Consider the following 20,931-nt stretch of genomic DNA (forward strand, 5'->3'; position numbering starts at 1 on the left):
AAGTGATTCTTCTGCCTCAGCCTCCCAAGTAGCTGGGACTGCAGGCACACGCCACCATGCCTGGCTAATTTCTGTATTTTTAGTATAGATGGGCTTTCACCATATTGGCCAGGCTGGTCTCAAACTCCTGGCCTCGTGATTCCCCTGCCTCGGCCTCCCAAAATGCTGAGATTACAAGTGTGAGCTGCCATGCCCAGCCAACTGTAACCTGAACTTTCAGAAGGAAAAACCACCCACCTGTTAAGATGAAGGGCTGGTGACTGCTCCAGGCTTCTCACACGTGCTTTCTCCCACCTTCAAAACACACACTCATGGTGTCAGCCAGAAGTCAGGTTCTTGTCCATTTGTGGGTATGACCCGAGAGATCTCTCCTTACCTAACACCAAGGAAATCCTCCAGTCTTGGCTTCAGGTGGAGTTCCTAGGAAAGCTTAGGTGCTGGAGCTGTCCACGGTGCTGGAACAAGGAAGCTCTTGACCTGATGGCAGGTTACCTCTTCTTCCCAGAGAATGATGTCCCCCATCTGGAGAGCCTAGAGACAGAGGCATACCTAGGCCAGGATCTGGATAGTTCGGGTGAACAGGAGAGAGAGTTGGTTTTGACCAAGGAGGTGATTCAGGCAGAGGGAGAGGAGGTCAAGGTTTCTACCTGCCAAGACGCCTTTGAGGATGAGGAAGCCATGGAGTCGGACCCAGCTGCCTTAGACAAGGACTTTCAGTGCCCCAGGGAAGAAGACACAGTTGAAGTGCAGGGAAGTCCAAGATGCAAGACCTGCCGCTTCCTGTTGGTGCGGACTCCTACAACGTTTTCAAGAGCTGAGGTAAGTAGTAGAGAGGGTGCTATGAGGACCTGGGGGAGAAGAGAGTACATTCAATCTTCTATTCCCAATTCATTTAGGCTAGTGGTTCTCAAAGCCTTGCATGCATCAGAATCACCTGGAGGTATTGTCAAAACACAGATTTCTGGGCCTCAGCCACACAACTTCTGATTTAGGAGGGCTGGGGTGAAGCCTGAGAATTTGCATTTACAACAAATTCCCAGGTGATGATGATATTGTTGGTCTCGGGAGACCTACTGATTTAAAAAAAAGGCTTTGGTGTTAGATACACCTGTGTTAAATTCTGGCTCTGCCTTTTATTGGCTGTGTTACCTGGGCAAGTCAGTCGCTTTGCCTCTGAGCTTTAAGTACCTTCATTTGTAAACCGAAGATATATAGCACCAACTTCTTACAGTTGTGGTGAGGAGTAAATAAGCTATTACATGGAAAGTGTTTGAAATAGTCACTGGGTCATAATAAACACTTAGTAAATGGTGGTTAACATTGTTATGAGTATTATTATAATTTCCTGCAGGATTGGCCTGACAGCTAATTAAGGAGCAAAAGATAGGATTAAGGGAAGCAATTAACCTGAAAAGGGATGCTGGGCTCTTGCCTGGCGACTCAGAAACTTGAAATAAATGAGAGGGAATTCTCTACTCTGTTTCTGTCTGCAGAACGTCTGCAAGAGATGCTATGGAGGCAACCTGGTCTCCATCCACAACTTCAACTTCAACGATCGCATTCAGTGCTACACTAGCTCAGCCAACCAGGACCAGGTCTGGATTGGAGGCATTCTCAGGGGCTGGGTAAGTCAGGGGCCAACTCTTGGGTGCAGTACGTTCTTTCTGATTGTGTTAAGGTAGCACCTGCTGGTGCCAAGCCTCAGGCCAGCAGCTCAGGTGCCCTTAATGTGGCAGGCAATGATGTGCTGGAGGTGGCTTGTACTGGCTCCGGAGAACTGATGGTGCACATCTCTTCCCAATTCCATGCTCAGTGGCGACATGCTTGCAGCTTGAAATCAGCCATGGTGGGAGTATTTACACAAAGGAAATTGGCCACTGCCACACATTAGGGCTCCCTTCTACTCCCCATCCTCCCACCACCCCAAGAGCTGGCTTATAAACATTTACCAGCATACTACTGGAGTCACAAGACAGATTTCGTACCCAGCTTAGTCACTTAGAAAGCTAGCTAAATAGGTTTCTTGGAGTCTTGGTTTCTTCATCTCTAAAATGGAGACCTTCATCTCTCAGGGTGGTTCTGGAATTGTGGGTGAATAAGTTGCATTATATGTGGTACTCAAAATGTCAAAATGTGGCCCGTGGATCAGCAGTGTCACCGTCACCTGGGAGCTTGTTAGAAATGCAGAATCTTGGACCCCGCCACAGACCTCTGGAATCAGAACCTGCATTTTAACAATATCCCCAGGAGATAATGTATACACAGTAAAGTTTGGGAAGCTGGCTCTGTGTGATGGCTGAGAGAGATGGTTGCTCCTCCCCTGCCATTGCCTGCAAACTCTTAGGAATGGGTCTCTAGGGTGTCTGGCTCCTGGTCTGGTAGGCAGTGAGAGAAGTCAACAGGGGGTGTTCTGTGAGGTCCTGATATGAACCTCTGTCTGCTGACCTAGCCTGTCACTTCTCTAGTTTCTGTGGAAGCGGTTTTGCTGGACTGATGGGAGCCCCTGGAATTTTGCATACTGGTCCACAGGGCAACCTAAGCTCGGGATTGGCTGCTGTGTGGCCCTCCGTACCAAAGGTGAGGGGGAAGGGCACCAGGGCAGGTAGAAGGGGTAGTAAAGTGGATTTTTAATACTACCACTTTGAGCTGTCTGAACACACCTCCCCAAACTGACACCCTCCCACTGACTGGAGAACCCAAGTCCTGTCTGTGAGGAGGGCTGAGACACAGGGAAGCCTCAAAGCAAAACCAAGTGACAGAAGTTCCAGGGAGGAGGTGGGGTAGGCTGGATGGTATGTGTGTGGGGAAATCCTTTGCCTCCTTTGCTATGAGGGCAATAAATTCGAACCACAGATGTGACCAATGAGAGTATCGGAAGTGGATATAAGGTGTGGATGAGAGAAAAGAAAGGATGGGGGGATTAGGGATGGCTGAGAGACAAGATGCCCTCCTCCAACGGCAGATGTAGGCAGAAGCATGTGTGCCAGGTGTGAGGGGGTTTAGTACAGTGGCTAAGCTCCCATATGCCGGAGCAAGACCCTGCAGTTCACATCCCAGCGCTGCCACATGCCAGCCGTGATACATGCACGTTGTTTATCTCCACCAAGCCCCCACTTCCTCATCTGCGAAATGGGGATGATGGCAGCACCCACCTCTTGGAGCCATGGTAAGGATTAAATGCAATCATCCACCTAAGTCCATCTAAGGCACTTAGCACACAGCCTAGCTTTAGTAGGAGCTCAGCAACTGTGAGCCAGTAGGGATGTGGGGCAAGCACATGGCTGGCAGATGACGATGGCCATTGAGGGGGACATGTGGGGCCCCTGAGGAGGAAGGGAGGTGAAGCCCAGGCCAGACCCCGCGGGGCGGTGGACTTCACTGTGCGCTCTGCTACTAGGAGGTTATTGGCGACGAGCTCTATGCAAGAAGCGACTGCCCTTCGTCTGCTCCTTCTAAGCCAATGGCGCAGAGACCCTGCCTGCAGCCTCCTCCCATCGCCCAGCCTCTCCTGCTCATAAATTCAGACTGCCCACAGCATTTCCTGACTCTCGCTTCTTTATTTGTCACTTTGGGGGACTACCCCAGTTCGGGAAAATCCTGGAAGCATGCACTCTTTTTGGGAAAGTGAGCAATGGGTGAGTAGGGCGGCTGGTGGGGACTGGTGGCGGCGCTGGACAGCGGATCGAGGACCAGGGACGCAGTCTTGAAGGCCTCCCCCGGCATGGGGTAGGGGTGGGGGTGCGGGTGGTGGGAGTAGGGGTGGTGGAGGTGATGAGGGGGATATGAATAGGGGTGGGAGTGGTGGAGGTGAGGAGTTGGGTGTTGGGGTAAGAATTGTGGGGGAGGGGGTGGGACCTCAGTTGGTGTGGGGTGCTTTGCTGGTCCTCTTGCTTTGTTTGGATTCAGTATGGGGTGCAGGGTGGGGGGTTTTCCAAAAATAAACGTGATGGGGCTGATTCAAGAGTTGGCATGGAACATGGAGGTCTCACCGAGGGGACACCCCGAGGAGATGGGGGAGAAGGCAGTCTTGTCTTGGGGCAGCCTGTTCCTCTGCCCTGTGCCTTTCTGGCTTCTGATAATGGCCCCCATTTCCATTCCCAGCCACCTCTGTGAGTCCCCAGCCTCTTGTGAGGCACGTTCCCCATCCATTCCCAGGAGGGTGGTGGTCCTCCCCTTCCTTCCTCCTGGCCTACCTCTGTAGAGGGGCCACATCTTTAGGAAGGAGCAGCTTTTCCCAGCAGGGCCCTGGGCAGAAAGCCAGGGTGTCTGATAGTTCCCAGTCCCGGTTCTGCAGCCCCAGGCCTCTGCGTCTCTCCGTCTCTCACTTTCTCAGACCCTGGGGACATTGAGAGAGATTATCGTTGTTGCTCTTAACTTTGTCACAGACAAGTACTGGGCTGCAGGAAGGGAGCAGAGTTGATGAAGCAGGAAGCTTATCAAGGGGCAGAGAGCCCTGGATTGTGAGGGGGTGACGGGGAGAGAGACACTTCTTGGGAGTGTATTTCTACATGGGGCCCAAGGAGAATACACAAGTATTTCTGTGTGTGCACATGTACATATGTGCATATGTACGAGTCAGTGTTTGTGTATACCTGTTTATGTGTGAATTTATATATGTAAATGTACATAAATTTGTGACTCAGTATGAATTTGCGTGTTGAATGTGCATGTTTATATATCTCTGTGTATTTATGGATATGCCTTTCTGTCTGTGCACACCTGTGAATGCATATGTCTGCAGAGCTTTGCAGCCTTATGTTCCTGAATCTCTGTGTATGCATATATGTCTTCCTCTGTGGCTTTGACCAGTATGTATGTGGGTGGGTCTATGTCTCACTGTGTGTCTGAGTGTACCTGCATACAGGACTATGTTTGTGTGTATGTGTATATCTGTACCAGCATCTGATGGAATGTGGTTTCAGGTGCGAAAAGAAGTTTTCCCAGATGTTCTGTGTTTCTAAGGGTGCTAAAGTTGAGGGGACAGGATCAGAAAGCCCTGGGGAAAGTGGGTGATGGAGAAACAGTAGAGATGAGGCCCTTAAACATGGACAGGCCTATGGCAACAGGAGAATGGGCACTGGCATTGCCAGGGACTTTACCAATGCTGGGCCCCAGGGACTGTCTCTACAGGAAAAGTCCTGTCCTCAGTACAGGGGTCTGTCCAACTGCCTTGGATGGAAATTGGGTCAGACAGCTCCTAATCACAGCAAGTCAGGTGGTCCTTCTCCCCAAGGGCATGGAAGGAGAGCCAACTGGGAGTAGGGCCCCACGCAGATCTGCACACTACACACTACAATAAGCCCTTTTTTTTTTTTTTTTTAACTTTTAGGTTCATGGGTACATGTGCAAGTTTGTTATGTAGGTGAACTCATGTCATGGGGGTTTGTTGTTCAGATTATTTCATCACCCAGGTACTAAGCCTACTACCCAATATTTTTCTGCTTCTCTCCCTCCTCCTACCCTCCACCCTCAAGGAGATCCGTGTCTGTTGTTTCTTTCTTTGTGTTCATGAGTTCTCATCATTTAGCTCCCACTTATAAGTGAAAACATGAGGTATTTGGTTTTCTGTTCCTGCTTTAGTTTGCTAAGGATAATGGTGTCTAGCTCCACCCATGTTCCCACAGAAGACATGATCTTGTTCTTTTTTATGGCTGCATAGTATTCCATTGTGTATATGTACTACACTTTCTTTCTCCAATTTGTCACTAATGGGCATTTAGGCTGATTCCATGTCTTTGCTATGGTGAATAATGCTGCAATAAACATTCGTGCCTGTGTCTTCATGGTAGAATGGTTTATGTTCAGCTCTTTGAGGAATCGCCATACTGCCTTCCACAATGGTTGAACTAATTTACACTCCCACCAATGGAGCTTGTGTTCCCTTTCTCGACAACCTCACCAGCATCTGTTATTTTTTGACTTTTTAGTAATAGCCATTCTGACTGGTGAGATGGTATCTCATTATAGTTTTGACTTGCATTTCTCTAGTGATCAATGACACTGAGATTTTCTATATATATATATATATATATATATATATATATATATATGAATAAGCCCATTCTTTTTTTTCCCCATTGGAGAGTCATGCTTTAGAATAAATCCATTCTTGATGCTATGCTTCTAGAAGAACAGTGTTGTCTGGAGGGGTGGGAAGGACAGGCCATCAAGGACGTTCTGTGCAAGTGGTCCTGGGACTCATATTTCAACTGGATGCCAAGCCCCTTGTATCAGCCTCTACTTACCTCCCTGATGGAGAATGGACTTCAGCCAAATCCAGTAGCCCAACATCCTGCCAGTCAAAACCAGGGCAGAGTCTGGGAGGGGAAAGAAGAGGGGCTAAGACCCCTCCAGACTGAAGCTTACTTGAGGCAGACAGGGGTAGATAAGATGCTCCTCAAATCTCCAGCACTATCTACATTAGGCTTCAACGTCGACCCTTACATATTCATTTCTTTGGTTGATTAAGGCCTTCCAGTGTCGAATAACCCTTGATTAAAAGGGAAGTACTCTTGAGAGAAGAAATTCCCCAGAATGTTATCTATTAATACCCCTGGAAGGCTGATTGGCAGCTTGCTGAGAACAAGGTTTTGTGAGAAGGAACACAGAAGGGAAAGATGTGTGGAACTGTCAGTGGAAATGTAGCGTTAGGAATGACCATGGCTTCCAGATCTCCTTTCTATGTACTGTATATTTCTTTTTCTATCAAATAGGATTAATAACAAACCATAGCAGACTCACCGGGGTGGGTGTGAGGGTCCATGTGATTATGTTAGTGATTGTACTTAGTAAACCACAATACAAAAGACAAGGTAGCTGTTTTTATCACTACTGATTTTAACCCTACATCTAGCACACAGAAACGGTAACTTAGTTCAGATATGGGGAGGAAAACCTCAGGCTCACACGTACTTGCTGGCTGGCTCTAGAGGGGCCTGAGGCACCTGCAGGAGGACCACTTTCATCTGGGTGAAAGGAGGGTTTGGGGGAGAGTCCCTTCAGGACACCGATGCCTCCTTCATCTCCCCATTAGAGAGCATCCCTGTGACCCCAGCCTCCCGAAAGCTGGATTCCCCAGGGATGCCTGGGGGAGTCCCAGGTGGAGAATGTGGTGCTGCCTTCACTGATGTCTCTGCTGGGGAAACAGAGTCTGGTCAGATCTCTGGGCATTGCCCAATTCCCAAGGCTGACCCTAGGAAGGTCCTGCCCCAACGGTTTGCTGAGACACCAGCCACGCTCCTCCCTGTATGGTTAGCTGACCCCTTGCGCACCATCCTGGGCATAGGGCTGTGGGTTAGGGCAGAGCGAGGGAAGGAGTGATGAGCCTTATGTGGGGAGGGTCTTACCCCTTCTCCCCCTGGGGCGGGGGGTCATTGGGGCAAGGCCTTTGCAAGTACCCACTGTTCGAGCCTCCTGAACTGCTCCTGAAGCTGCCCTCCCCGACTTCCTGCACCTTGTGTTGAGGGCCGCCCTCCATCTACAGTTGAGCTGGTGCTGCTGAGACCTCATGATCATGCCCACCCCAACTCTACCAGATGCAGATTTACCGTGAAGCTACTGAAACATTCTTCAGGCTCATTCACTTGCATGAACCCCTTCTGATACCTCATTTTGTATTCCTTCTAAAGAGATGTCCCCAAATTGTATATGCTTAGGCTTCACAAAACCTGGGTCTGCCCCTGAGCCCTGTCCTGGTGCAACTTCTGGGCCTGTCACTGTAAGAGAGGCCAGAACAGAGACAGAGGATGCCCAGGTCAATGCACCCAGCTTCCTGCTCTGGCCTCCTTCCCTGAAGGGCAGGACATGTGTGTTCTCCTTTCACCACTGACTGTGGCACTGAACTAGTCATTTTCCTTTCTGGCCTTAGTTTGCTCATCTGTAAGTAAGACAGTTAGATAAGATGGTTTCTAAGGCCCCTTTAGCTTCTAACCTTAAAAGATGGGATACCTTGTTAAGACCCTGTGGGGACAGGCCTGGCTGACCCAGCTGACCAGCTCACAAGGCACCAGACCTCACTGGAGCCTTTTCGCCGATGTTGTAAATGAGGACTGCCGAATTCCCAGGTCCAGGAATCAAATCCCCAGAGTGAGGGGCCCAGTTGTGTGTGGGTGTGGGTTCCCAGAGAGGAACAAGAACGGCCCCTTCCCTGGCTAGGGGAGAGCTGTGGGGTGTGATAAGGAAAAATTCACCGACAGCCATACCTTCAGTTTCCTTCTAAATTTGGTACCCACCCATCGGGCCACACAACATTGCCTAACCAGTCTCCCTAAAATGCAGCCTTAGTTGCTGGGAAAGGCCTGGGGCTTACTCTTTATGAACCGGATCACGGTCAGGGCGGAGGCGGCTGAAGCAGCAGGGCTGACGGCCCCCAAGAGTTCTTTCTTCTCTCATGGGGTGTGGGCAATGGAGTTAGTCAGATGGAGGTTCAAATCCAAGCTCTCTCACTTCCTGGCTATCTAGCCTGGGGCAAATGACTCAGTCTCTCTGAGCCTCGGTTTATCTTCAAAACAAGGGAAACTAATATCTACCTCATAGGATTATTCTAAGGATTAAATGAGATAACGCATGTGAAAGTGCCTGGCACTTGGTAGGCCCTTGTGGCCATCTGTCCTACATTATCATCTCTACTCTTTGGGAAAGGGACTGCTCAGGTGCTACTGCCCCAGGGGTTCTAGGAAGCAGATGGGGCCAAGCAAGGAGGGAGGGTGACAGTGGGGTCTCAGCAGGGGCACTGCCTGTCTGCTGGAGCAGTGGGAGGGCTGGACACCTGGTCCCAGCTGTACTCATGGACTGAGCAGCAGAAATGAGAGCTGCTCTTCCCTCCCATGCCCCCGTGCTCAGGCAGGGTCCCCTGCTGGAAGGCCTGGAGCCCAGGGGTGAGGGTGGGGACCTGGAAAGAGGCCCTAGTGGCCTATAGAGAAGGCCCCCGAATCGGTGGACTGCTTCTCGGCTGTGGTCTGGTCGCTGGGGTACACTGGGTTGGTCAAAGTGGCGATTTTCAGCGTTGTCTCATTCACCTGCAGGCAGAAGAGCTGGTGCTGTCCAGTTCTGACTATGGGTAACATCCTCTTATGTGACCCCATTTGATAGACTCAGCAGTGGGCGCCCATGATCTGGTCATAGGAGAGCCAGGATGTCTGTGTGATCCCAAAGCTCCTCCCATGTACCCTGAGGGCAAATGGAAACCCAATTCATCCCATGCATCCCATAGTTCTGCCCCCAGAAAATGGAGAGGGGAGGTGACGGGGTCGGGACCTTGACAGAGATGACCCACAGAACCTCCAAGATTCTCTGCAGAACCCACTCTTGGCCAAGCCTTCCCTTGTCTGCATCCCAAATATTCATTCAGGCCCAGTGAACTCCACTTCAGGAGGCCCCAGAAGGGAAGTCAGTGAGGGTCCCTGCCCCTGCCTGTCCTGCCCCGTCTCCCTTTCATCCAAGGGCCCCCCGCCCCCAACTTACCTCCTCAAATTTCTTGGCTTTGTACTGGTCGGCCCCCTTGAGGAAGTTGAGCAGGATGATGTCACAAAGAACAGTCCCCTGGAGGAGGAGAGGCAGGTGGGATGGGTGGGAGCAGGGAGGAAGGAAGTGGTGGGCTCGGGCAGCCCTCCCCCACCCCACTCCCAGCTGCCTAAACAGTGAGCACAGCATTTCACCCTTGCAACAAACCTACAGGATAGTGCTAGGGTTTGAACGTCCTCATCCAAACTCATGTTGAAACTTAATGCCCAATGTGGCAGTATTGACAGATGGGGCCTTTAAGAGGCGATTGGGCCCTGTGAGCTCTGCCCTCATGGATGAATTAATCTGTTTATGGATTCATGGATTAATGGATTAATGGGGTATCATGGGAGGGGAACTGGTGGCTTTTATAAAAAGAGGAAGAGAGATCCAAGCTAGCACCTTAGCAGACTGCAGGCCAGGGTGGGGACCAGTCCTCTACCTGACTGATATTCCCTCTTAGAAAAATGCCCAGGGATTTTGCAGGACGTTTCAGGGCTGCCTTTCCAGCTCCTAGGGGTAATGCAGACCACAGCTGCACAGAGAGAGGACTGCGTGGGGTGGAAGGGGAAAGTCCCTGAAGGCAGGCTGTGTGCCCGCCCTGCCACGTGGGCTCTGTTCCTCATTCAGGCATCTCAGGTCTGCAGAAACCCAGGGCCTCCTCCCCCAGCTACACTGTGAGAAACAGAAACTCTGTAACAGGTGGAACCTCCTGAAAATGGGAAGGCTGCTTCTGGAGGTAATGAGCGCTCCACGACTGGAGATGTTCCAGCCAGGGCCGACGCAGCAGGGTGGTGGCCAAGGAGACAGAAGCACCTGGCAAATGGGGGAGGGGGGCTTTACAGGACAGAGCTGTCCCTGGCACTTCTCTGCCTGCTGGTGCCAATCTGGGCCCCACTCTGACTGGCCCGTCGGAGCCTGGAGGGGCTGAACTCACCACTCCCACGGAAGTGAAGGCTGCCACGGAGCTGATGATGGTGGGGATGATGTTGAACTTGCCGGCCTGTGTACACAAAGACCAAGGCGAGTGGGCAGAGGGCCCATGGGATGGGGTGAGGCCTGAGGCTGCACTTGGGGCCAGAAGGGCCCTTGGTGGATTAGCAGGTCCCTCCTCTTTACGGCACAGGTGAAGAGATGGGAGAGTGATCCGCTGAGGGTGTCCAAGCTGGCCAGCAGCAGACCCCTGCCCCCCCAGAGGAGTCTCTTCAGAATCCAAGAGGTGGTCTGGGCTGCCTCCCCTGTCCACCCCATCTTCCCGGCCCATGGACTCACATTCCCGTATACCAGCACGTCGAAGCGGATGCCGAAAGCCTTCAAGAGGGTGCGGTACTCACTGCCGTTCTCCATTTTGTAGTACTTGGCAAACCTGGAGGTCAGAGGCAGAGGTGGGTCCCGCTGTGAGCTCCTGTGTCTCCTGCCTGAACCTCCTGGGTCCTCCAGAACCCTGTGTCCTCGCTCACTGAGCAGCCCTTACCGACAGTTTGCGGAGACACCTACCATGCTGCTCCCTGTGTGGTTAGCTGACCCCTCACACAAGCATCATCTTCGGGGCTTGTTATAAAAGCAGATTCCTGAGCTCCACCCTGGACCCACAGAATCAGCATCTCTGTGGGTGCAGCCCAAGAACTAGCCTTTTATTTATTTTTATTTTTATATTTTTGAGACAGAGTCTTACTCTGTCACCCAGGCTGGAGTGCAGTGGCGTGATCTTGGCTCACTGCAACTTCCGCCTCCCGGGTTCAGGTGATTCTTGTGCCTCAGCCTTCTGAGTAGCTGGGATGACAGGCGCCCCGCCAGCAACACTGGCTAATTTTTGTATTTTTAGTAGAGATGGGATTTCACCATGTCGGCGAGGCTGGTCTCGAATTCCTGACCTCAAGTAATCTGCCCACCTCGGCCTCCTAAAGTGCTGGGATTACAGGTGTGAGCCACCTCGCCTGGCCAGAACTTGCCTTTTAAATAATTTCCGTCACTGATTCTGATGTGTTTGACAGTTTGAGCCACTGCTAGACTCCACGCTTCTTCAGTTCCATTTGTCTGAGTCTTCCCTTTCCCGGCTCACTGCGGGAGCTCACTGCTCCACAGGCTTCTCTGCTTATCTGGGCTCAAAGTCTGGCTCTGCCGCTTACTGACTGTGCAGCCTTAGGCCAGTTACTTAACATCTCTGAGACACAATTTCCTCATTTGCAGGTGGGAATAATATACAAAAGTCCTGGCCAGGTGCAGTGGCTCACACCTGTAATCCCAGCCCTTTGAGAGGCCAAAACAGGAGGATCACCTGAAGTGGGAAGTTTGAGACCAGCCTGACCAACATGGAGAAACCTCATCTTGACTAAAAATACGAAATTAGCCAGGTGTGGCGGCACATGCCTATAAGCCCAGCCACTGGGGAGGCTGAGGCAGGAAATCGTTTGAACCTGGGAGACAGAGGTTACGGTGAGCGGAGATCACGCCATTGCACTCCAGCCTGGGCAACAAGAGTGAAACTCAGTCTCAAAACACACACACACACACACACAAACACACACACACACACACACACAAACACACACATACACACATGTCCTGCTTCATAACGCTGCCATGAGAATTGAGTGAAACCATATACGTCAGGGATGTAGAGAGTACCTGGAACCCAGTAAGAACCCAGGAAACACTGGCCGATGTTGGCTGTTGGTATTGCTGAAGAAATGTGTTTACATTCACAAAGCGGTTTTAAAAGGTGCTTTCAGACTCCTCATCTCATTTCACCCTTGCAACAAACCTATGGGATAGTGCTATGGTTTGAACATCCTCATCCAAAACTCAGGTTGAAACTTAATCCCCAGAGTGGCAGTATTGACAGGTAGGGCCTTTAAGAGGTGATTGGACCCTGAGGGCTCTGCCCTCGTGGATGGATTAATCCATTCATGGATTAATGGATTAATGGGCTATCATGGGAGGGAGACTGGTGGCTTTGTAACAAGAGGAAGAGAGACCTGAGCTAGCACATCAGCACACTCAGCTCCTTCTCCACGTGACACCCAGAGCCCGAGACTGCAGTCCCCACAGGTAGAAAGACTCTCAGCAGATGCAGCTGGCTTTAAAACCTTGGGCTTGTCAGCCTCTATACATGAAGAAATAAATTCCTTTGCTTTGTAAATTGCCCAGATTCAGGTATTTTGTTAGAAGAAATGAAAAACGCACGTGACAGGCATGTGATAGCTCCGTTTTTCAAATCAGGCTCCGAGGGGGTGAGGTGACTTGTCTGGCATTACCCAGCTGGTAAGCCCAGCACTAGATTTGCCCAAGTCAGAGACTTTGACCCCTACACCTTCTCTGCCTTGGCTGCTGGGGACTTAGGAGGATGATCCCATTTCATTCTCACCACACACAGAGGTTAGTGTTCAACACAGAGAGGTGAGTACTCAGACCCCCATTTTGCAGATGCCTGTGAAGGGGAGGAGATTTGCCTGGGGTTTCGTAGTTAGTGAAGTGCTGGATTCGGGATTCAAATCGCATCAATCTTTTGGCTTCTAAAGCCAGTGCACTTTCTGCTGTGTGGCTCTGCCCATCACGGGCCAAACGCTTACGTGAGCAAAGGGTCATCTCTTTGGGCTACTGTACCACAGTTGTAAAATGTGTTCCTGATGTCAGTATCCTTGGAAAGCTGTGGGGATTCAGTGAAATCACTGGAGCGAAAGTGCCCAGAAAGCTCCTTTACCATTTGGGGTTGACACTGTGCCCTCTCAGGGTTTCCAGTCCCCACAGAGTCCTAGGCCTCTACCACCAGGGCATTGAGAAACATATTTCCTGAAAGTGTTTAATAATTGACATGGTGTTCCTGATGGGGATATTTGCATTTGAACCTGTACAGCAGAGAGAAGGAAATGCTCAGCCCTATGAATCAATAATGGAGGGATTACAGGCACGAGAGGAAGATGGCCTATGATGGGGAAGGGTCATCTTAAATCACAACACATCTGCCACTATCTGCCCTGGCTGCCATCTGGCAGTGGGACACTCTGGAATTAGGCAGAAGTGGGTCTAAATCCTGGCTCTGCCACCGGTTAGTGCGGCCTCTGATGCTCCTTGCCTTCAGCGTGTCTGTTTCCATGTCCATAAGCACAGGTGAGCTCAGGGTCCACTAGAAGGTCTGCTGATGAGACAGTGTAAACACGGACACCACTGAGATTCTCGTGTTAGAGATTCTGTCTGCTCCTCCACACCCATTCTCTGTTCCTTCTGCACCCAGCTCTGGGCCCTGAGAGCCTGGCCTGCAAAGACTGCTTTGGCCTCTGTTTCCAGGTGGGTTCAGCCAATGGAAGGCACAGACAGATCAGAGGGTGGGGAAGGAAAGGCCAGGGCGTTGAGGTGGCTGGGCAGCCTCGGCCTTTTTCAGGTTCTGGGGATTGCTCCTCCCCTCACTCCCACCAGCCTAGGTGGTAGCACCTTGCCCTCACGGCTAGCACAGAGGCCCTTCACTGGCCTGGTTAGTCCCCTTCCCTTTACCTCAAATGCACCTTTGTGCATCCTGTCTTTATTCCATCACCGTTTGTGAGACCACCCACTGTTTCCCCTCAGGACCCCTTCCTGACCACTCCCACTTGACGGAGGAGGAAGCTCAGTCCTAGGGAGCTTTATCTGGGTCAGAAGGGAGCACAGGAGAATGGGTGACACATTTTCTGTTTCTGCCTGTGCGTGGGCACGAGCAGAGCTGGTGTGCCTGAGTGATGCACCTGTTGCTCGGGTAAGGCTGAGACTTACTCAGTGAGTAAAAGGTTTCCAGGGGACCCTGACCCGGGACGGTGTTTCCTTGTGGGCTGTGCAGCTAAGGGAGAGGCAGGGAAGGCAGGGAAGGCAAGAGGATCCCAAGAAGGAGTAAGACCCAGGGTTAGAATGAGAATGACCCTGGGAAGGCAGCTGAAAGTGCAAGCACTCAGCTGGAAGAGGGCTTGGAGGTCAGGGAGAGAGGGGAGGGGCTGAACCATCTTTAAAATGATGCCAAGTTAAAGTCTAGGTGGTGGAGGAAGACGGCTTCACAACCAAGGCAAAACAGAATGAATCCAAGGTGCAGCAAACGGAGGGGAATAGGATGGACACAAGACAGGATGTCATTTCTGTAAAGATGACGGGGCCTAAGAACGTAATTCTCCAAGCACGACTCTTAGGATATTTTAAGGAAGTAGGTATCTGGAATGGGCACAAGGCTCCAGGAAGTCCTTACTGTGGCTTTTAGATTGTCCTGAAGGTAAGTATAACTAGCCATCGCTGTCTCCATGGCTGATCTTTATAGAGCACCAACAATATAGGCAGTTCCTTAATATAAGCATCTCCATTAATCTCAGGAAGGCTACACTGCTGTTGACCCATTGTAAAGATGAGGACACGGGTGAGAAGCTAACTTGCCGGAGCTGGGATTCTAATCCATACTGTTGCCTCTGAATTCATGCTCATGCCCCTTGAGCCGTCCTGCCTGAGCTCTCGGAGGCCGTTAAAGATAACACAGCCTTTCTGCAAGATCTCAAAGCCCTTCTAAAGCCTGTGTTCTGTCTCACATCACTAGAGAATTCAGGGCCCTTGTCTCAGAAACGTGGTTCCTGATGCCCATGGGTAGTGGGCAGGCATGAAAGGGTGGGTCGCGGATGTTTGGGGCAGGGCAGAGGCTGGGCCTGTGGTCCTGACATGTTCACTGCTGGCCGAAGGCTGCAAGCATGAAAACAGCTCTGACACTGACGTCGACTCGCAGAACAAAAAGTCGTATCCTGGGCACTGCCGTTCAAAGTGAGGGCTGGCTAAATTTATCCTGGGAAGGAATGTGAAGGGAACAGGGAGAAAAATCAAAGCAGACTTGGTTTTTCTCCAGCACCTGCCTTCCAAGAGGCAATAAGCATGGTAAGATCATTATCTCACCAACCACCCACCCTCTGAGGGGGGTTGGCAGGGACTGATTCTCTTCCTGGGTGGAAGGAGGAGGAATGGAGCTCAGGGAGCGTGGGCCCAGGCTGCAGACAGGGGAGTGACCTAGGAGTCCCAACTTCTGCACTCCTCTGTGGCTGATGGGATCACAGAATCTGCCCACCCCTGTGGCAGAGATGGCTCACTGGTCACCAGGGTCTGGTTATTTCCTCTCTTGGCACACGATTAGACCACATCTCCCAGTCCCCTGCATTTAGCTGGAACCCCACGACTAGTTTTTGCCAATGAAATGTGAATGGTAGTGAGGTCTGTTACCTCTGGACTGAGGTGGTTTGGAGCAGTGTACCTTCTGTGTCTTCCCTTTCCTTACCTGTTGGCCAATTGCTCAGGAGTCAGGAGAGGACTCTGAGGCCCTAGAGACTGAGTCAAGATGGCAGGAGCCTAGATCCCTGAATGACTGCATGGAGCTCCCCACCCTCACTGACCCACAGTGCACCGCGCCATGGGCAAGAAATCAACCTTTGTGTTAAGCCACTGAAATGAGGGGTTTGTTTGTTATAGCAGCTAGCAATACTAACTCTGACTGTTACAAACTCCCAGGATTTCATAGACGAGAGAAGTTAATTTGCCAAGGGGTGAAGAAAGAGCTGAAGTTGGAGAGTTGCTCAGAATTAGACAGAGGGCACAGTCCCATGATGTTATATCTAGGAGTAAACCCTCTAAGGGTGCCCTAGGGGATCTGGGTGTGGTGCTATGGTGGTCGTGAATTAGCTTCTGGATCCTGGGAAGATCACTCAACCTCTCTGAGCTTTTTATTTCAACTGAAAAATGGGAGGAAAAAGAGCTGTGAGGAGGATGAGTTGAGAGAGTGTCCATATATAGCCAGCGCTTAAAACACATCCCCTTTCTTTCTTAGCCTAGCATCGAGATAAAAATGAAACAATATCTACATTTACTTTAACCATTACATTCTCCGGGCTCCTGTAGATCATGACATTAGTAATAATAACAGCCAACATCTACTGAGTGCTCCTCTGTGACTGGGCACTGTGCTAAACGCTTTATGCTTATTAGCTCATTTAATGCTCACAGCCACACCACTGCACGTAAGTACTGTTGCTATCCCCATTTCACAGCTGAGGAATCAAGATCAGAGAGGTGAAGCAACTTGTCTAAAGTCACAAAACCAACAGTGAGTGGAGCCGGGAATCAAACCCAGGCAGTCCAGCTGTAGGACCCACATTCTTAGCCAGTATTCTACACTGTTCTTTTGTTGCTTGATTTCTGTTAGGTCCTAACTAATTTCATTCTCCAGCTGGGGCATCTTTTTGCATTTTCTGGGTGGGTCTCCATACCTCACTGGCTGGGAGCAGAACAGAAAGCCTGGAGGTCCATGCAGTGTCAGAAGGACAGAAGGACCCTGCAGCCTCCTATCTGAAAAGGAGAGGGCCTCAGCTACATACACCACACCCAAGCCTTGATTTCCAACAAGTCCTCTGGTTCCGACCAGATCACTTTTGTTTTCTTGGTTGGGGTTGGGGTTGGTGAGAATGACAGGATCACTGGGCACCTTGGCCCCTCCCGACCTGGGCCTGTTCACCTGCCTCATCTGCAGGCTCTTCTCCCTGCCACACATTCAAGCTCCGGCCACACCAGACTACCTGCCTTCCTGCATTTCCTGAACACACCCCACAGACGCAGGTGTCTATGCCACAGACAGACATCCATGCTTTTGCCCATGCTGTTCCTCTCACCTCCTGGCTCAGATGGCCTCTCATTCTGTTAGTATTCAACAAATATTTGGAGCACACCTAGTCTGTTGCCAGACACTGTTCCAGGTACTACTGATACCTTTCCAAGCTCTACTGTCATGAGAAGGAGATACTCATTAACCACACAAGCCCATACATAGCTAAAATTGGACATAAGGAAGAGCTGGGAAGGAGAGGAGTACCATTCTGTGAGCATGGTTAGACATCTGACTTAGGCTGGGGGTTAGGTAAAGCTTCATGTGAAAGTGGCCCTGAAACCAGAAAAATAATTTAACCCAGCAATCCCATTACTGGGTATATACCCAATGAAATATAAATCATTCTATTATAAAGATACATGCATGCATGTTTATTGCAGCACTATGCACAATAGCAAAGACATGGAATCAACCCAAATGCCCATCAATGATAGACTGGATAAAGACAATGTGGCACATATACACCATGGAATACTATGCAGCCATAAAAAGGAATGAGTTCATGTGCTTTGCAGGGAAATGGATGAAGCTGGAAACCATCGTCCTTAGCAAACTAACACAGGAACAGAAAACCAAACACCGCATGTTCTCTTTCATAAGTGGGAGCTGAACAATGAGAACACATGGACACAGAGATGGGAACATCACACACTGGGGCCTGTTGCGGAGTGCGGGGAGGGAGCATCAGGATATAGCTAATGCATGCAGGGCTTAGGTGATGGGTTGATAGGTGCAGCAAACCACCATGGCACACGTTTACCTATGTAACAAACCTGCACGTCCTGCACATGTATCTCAGAACTTAAAATTAAAACAAACAAACAAACAAAAAAAATACAGTAAAAAGAAACAGGTGAGGTTATTTATTATATTTTATTTAATGTGATATATCAAAAAATTGTNAAAGAAAGTGACTCTCAAGCTGGGGCTTGAAGGATGGAGAGTTAAAAGGCAAGAAGGCCAGAGATGGGGCCACTTTCCTGGCTGAGGGAACTGCAGGCCCTCTCGTGGGAAAGAACGTGGTGTTTCTGAGGCAGCCAGAAGAGGGTTGGTGGGCTGGTGGTAGAGATGGATGGAAGTGGCAGCAGCTGGGTCTACACACCCCAGCTGGCAGACAACTGTGTTCATCTCTTCCTAATTCCATATTTAGTGACTTCACTCCTGTAACCTGAAATTGACCATCCTGGAGTATTTACATCACAGGAATCCAGCAAACGCTACAAACCAGGGGTGTGAGCTGAAGCTGAGACGTCCCTCGGGGCCGCCTTTTCCCTCTCCATTGGGATTCAGGCCTCTACTACAGCATCTGCCACACCAGGCTACAGCTAATAATTTGGACTATGGACTATGAGCCATGTCTCACTGTTTCTGTTTGCCCAAAGGCCTAACGCCCACAGTAGGGGGTTGAGTAAATGCTTGCTAGAAGAATAAATCAATTTCGGAGATTCTTGAAATCTCAAAGATTGAGTTTAGCTAGGTTGTCCTCGGGGCTCCCTCCTGCTGTCCCTGTTTCTCCAAATGCTCCCGATTCTGCAGGTGGAGCTAGTATAAGGTGGTAACAACAGGCTGTTTCTCTCCCCAGCAGGACACAGTTAGATCCGGCAGCTAGCTAGGTGGGAAAGTTGGTGCTACGGGTGGGAGCCAGCCTCTCTAGAGGGCAATGCGGGAAAGAGTGGGAAAAGGTATGTGGGGCAGTTACTCCCGCCAAGCACTAGGCTAGAGGCTTCCACACCTGTTGTTTCACGTAGGCTTCACAACAGCTGAACTAGGCAGTTGGCGGCTGAGATGGCCCTGGGCCTGAATCCTGGCTGTGCCACCTGGTTTATATGACCTTGGGCGAATTACCTGTCTGAGTCTGTTTTTCCATCTGTAAAATGGAGATAAGAGCAGTAGCTGTAGGGTTGCCTAGAGGATTAAATGAGCTATGGAATGCGAAGGCTGAGCACAGTCCCTAGCACACAGCTTCCTATTCATATAGTTTACTGGTCATCAGGCAACATTCCTGATTTTACAGGCTGGGGAAAAGCACAGACATGCTCCGTAGGCTGCTCTGCCTGGCAAGGGGCACAGCTGGGATCTGAAACCTGGCTGCTTGACTTCAAAGCTCTTGCCTACCCTTACTGCTTCCCTGAGAGAGGAGCCAAAAGAAGTTCATTGCAGGCTGGGCGTGGTGGCTCATGCCTGTAATCCCAGCACTTTGGGAGACTGAGGCAGGCAGATTACCTAAGGTCAGGAGTTTGAGACCAGCCTGGCCAATATGGTGAAACAAAAAAAACAAAATTAGCCAGGCGTGGTGATGGGTGCCTGTAATCCCAGCTACTCGGGAGGCTGACGCAGGAGAATCACTTGAACCCAGGAGGTGGAGGTTGCAGTATTGCAGTGAGATGAGATAGCGCCACTGCACTCCAGCCTGGGTGACAGAGCAAGACTCTGTCTGAAAAAAAAAAAGTTCATTGCAGCCTCAGTGAGCAGGGAGCTTGTTAAGCTGGTGCCTGTGAAAACACCTCAGCTGTGCAGAAAGCACAGCATGGCTGTGAGTGCGATGATGCCATAGGCATCGGAGGAAAGAACAGAGCCCGAACAGCTGCCAGTGCTGATCTGGGGAAGCGGGAAGCAGCCCCAGAGGCACAGGCGGGGCTGGAGTTGTCAGGGTTGGGGTTCCTCTGACAGGCGCAGCTGGAAGGGCCACTGGAGCCCAGACACTTGAAGGGAAGCAGGGATGGTTACGTGGTGGGCCAAAGACTCTGCACTCGCCCCGGGAGCCGGTCTCTGGTCTGGAGAGACCTGTAGGTGGACCTCTGCAGCCCACATTCCCCAGCTTCCTTCCTCCTGGTTTCTGGGGAATTTGGTCAATGGGTGGCACTGGTAGGGGACCCGAGGTGGGGGAAGGAGGGGATAGGGTATGTTTCCACTTGCCGCTTCCCTGCTTTGCCTTGATTTTGCCCGTGGCTGTGTCGCTTTAATTGCTTCTCCTGTCAGGCACCCCAGCTCAAAACCAGGCTCCCGCATGGCCAGGCACGGTGGCTCACACCTATAATCCCAGCACTTTGGGAGGCTGTGGCGGGTAGATCACCTGAGGTCAAGAGTTCGAGGCCAGCTTGCAGAAAACCCATCTCTATTTAAAAAAAAGTACAAAAATTAGCTGGGCATGGTGGTCGGAGCCTGTAATCCCAGCTACTCTGGAGGCTATGGCAGAAGAATCACTTGAACCCAGGGGGCGGAAGTTGCAGTGAGCCGAGATTGTGCCATTGCACTCCAGACTGGGTGACAGCGTGAGACTCCATCTCAAAAAACAAAAACAGAAACCCCAGGCTCCCATTCCTCCCGCAGGGGCCGCAGGTCTAGGGTGGTGACAGCTTCCTGCCTTGTTCATCCCTGAGTGCCTCAACTCCCATGCTGGTTCCTGTTGTGTAAATTTCTTCACAAACCGCAGCTGAATGTGCTTTCCCTCTGAGGAATTCATGGAGACACCCCTAACTGTGACCAGATAGGACACCTCTAACACAGGACCAAATCAAATAATTCTGAGGCCTAATAGTGCTGGGACATTGTGTGTGTGTGTGTGTGTGTGTGTGTGTGTGTGTGTGTGTGCATGTGTGTGTGTGCGCACACTTCCTATGACCGTTACCAGCAATAGATAAAGAATGAGTAAGTACAAACGTCAATTACCATAATAAATCATTTGTCAGATGCGCTTCTGCAGGGCAGGGCTGCAGCTCCATTCCAGTGTGATTGTGATAGGTCTATAAATAATAGTGCATGCTTCAGCAGCCCAAGTTTCC

At 50.7% G+C, this 20,931-nt stretch overlaps 2 protein-coding genes across 2 annotated transcripts in view; one reads left to right on the forward strand and one right to left on the reverse strand.

Moving 5' to 3' along the window:
- The window catches only part of PRG3 (proteoglycan 3, pro eosinophil major basic protein 2), a 4,729-nt gene extending 1,192 nt beyond the window's left edge, over positions 1–3,537 (forward strand). The window contains exons 3-6 of the mRNA XM_037728016.1: positions 506–819; positions 1,494–1,625; positions 2,466–2,577; positions 3,398–3,537. Coding sequence (XP_037583944.1) covers positions 506–819; positions 1,494–1,625; positions 2,466–2,577; positions 3,398–3,456 — 617 coding nt within the window. The 3' untranslated portion in view covers positions 3,457–3,537. The remainder of the gene's footprint in view (positions 1–505; positions 820–1,493; positions 1,626–2,465; positions 2,578–3,397) is intronic.
- A 3,269-nt stretch (positions 3,538–6,806) lies between these two features.
- The window catches only part of P2RX3 (purinergic receptor P2X 3), a 34,532-nt gene continuing 20,407 nt past the window's right edge, over positions 6,807–20,931 (reverse strand). The window contains exons 9-12 of the mRNA XM_017498970.2: positions 10,774–10,867; positions 10,439–10,504; positions 9,463–9,540; positions 6,807–9,017 (exon numbers count right to left, since the gene is read on the reverse strand). Of these exons, the coding sequence (XP_017354459.1) occupies positions 8,904–9,017; positions 9,463–9,540; positions 10,439–10,504; positions 10,774–10,867 (352 nt within the window). The 3' untranslated portion in view covers positions 6,807–8,903. The remainder of the gene's footprint in view (positions 9,018–9,462; positions 9,541–10,438; positions 10,505–10,773; positions 10,868–20,931) is intronic.

This window comes from Cebus imitator, unplaced genomic scaffold (assembly GCF_001604975.1).
Source record: "Cebus imitator isolate Cc_AM_T3 unplaced genomic scaffold, Cebus_imitator-1.0 Scaffold253, whole genome shotgun sequence".
Classification (NCBI taxonomy): domain Eukaryota; kingdom Metazoa; phylum Chordata; class Mammalia; order Primates; family Cebidae; genus Cebus; species Cebus imitator.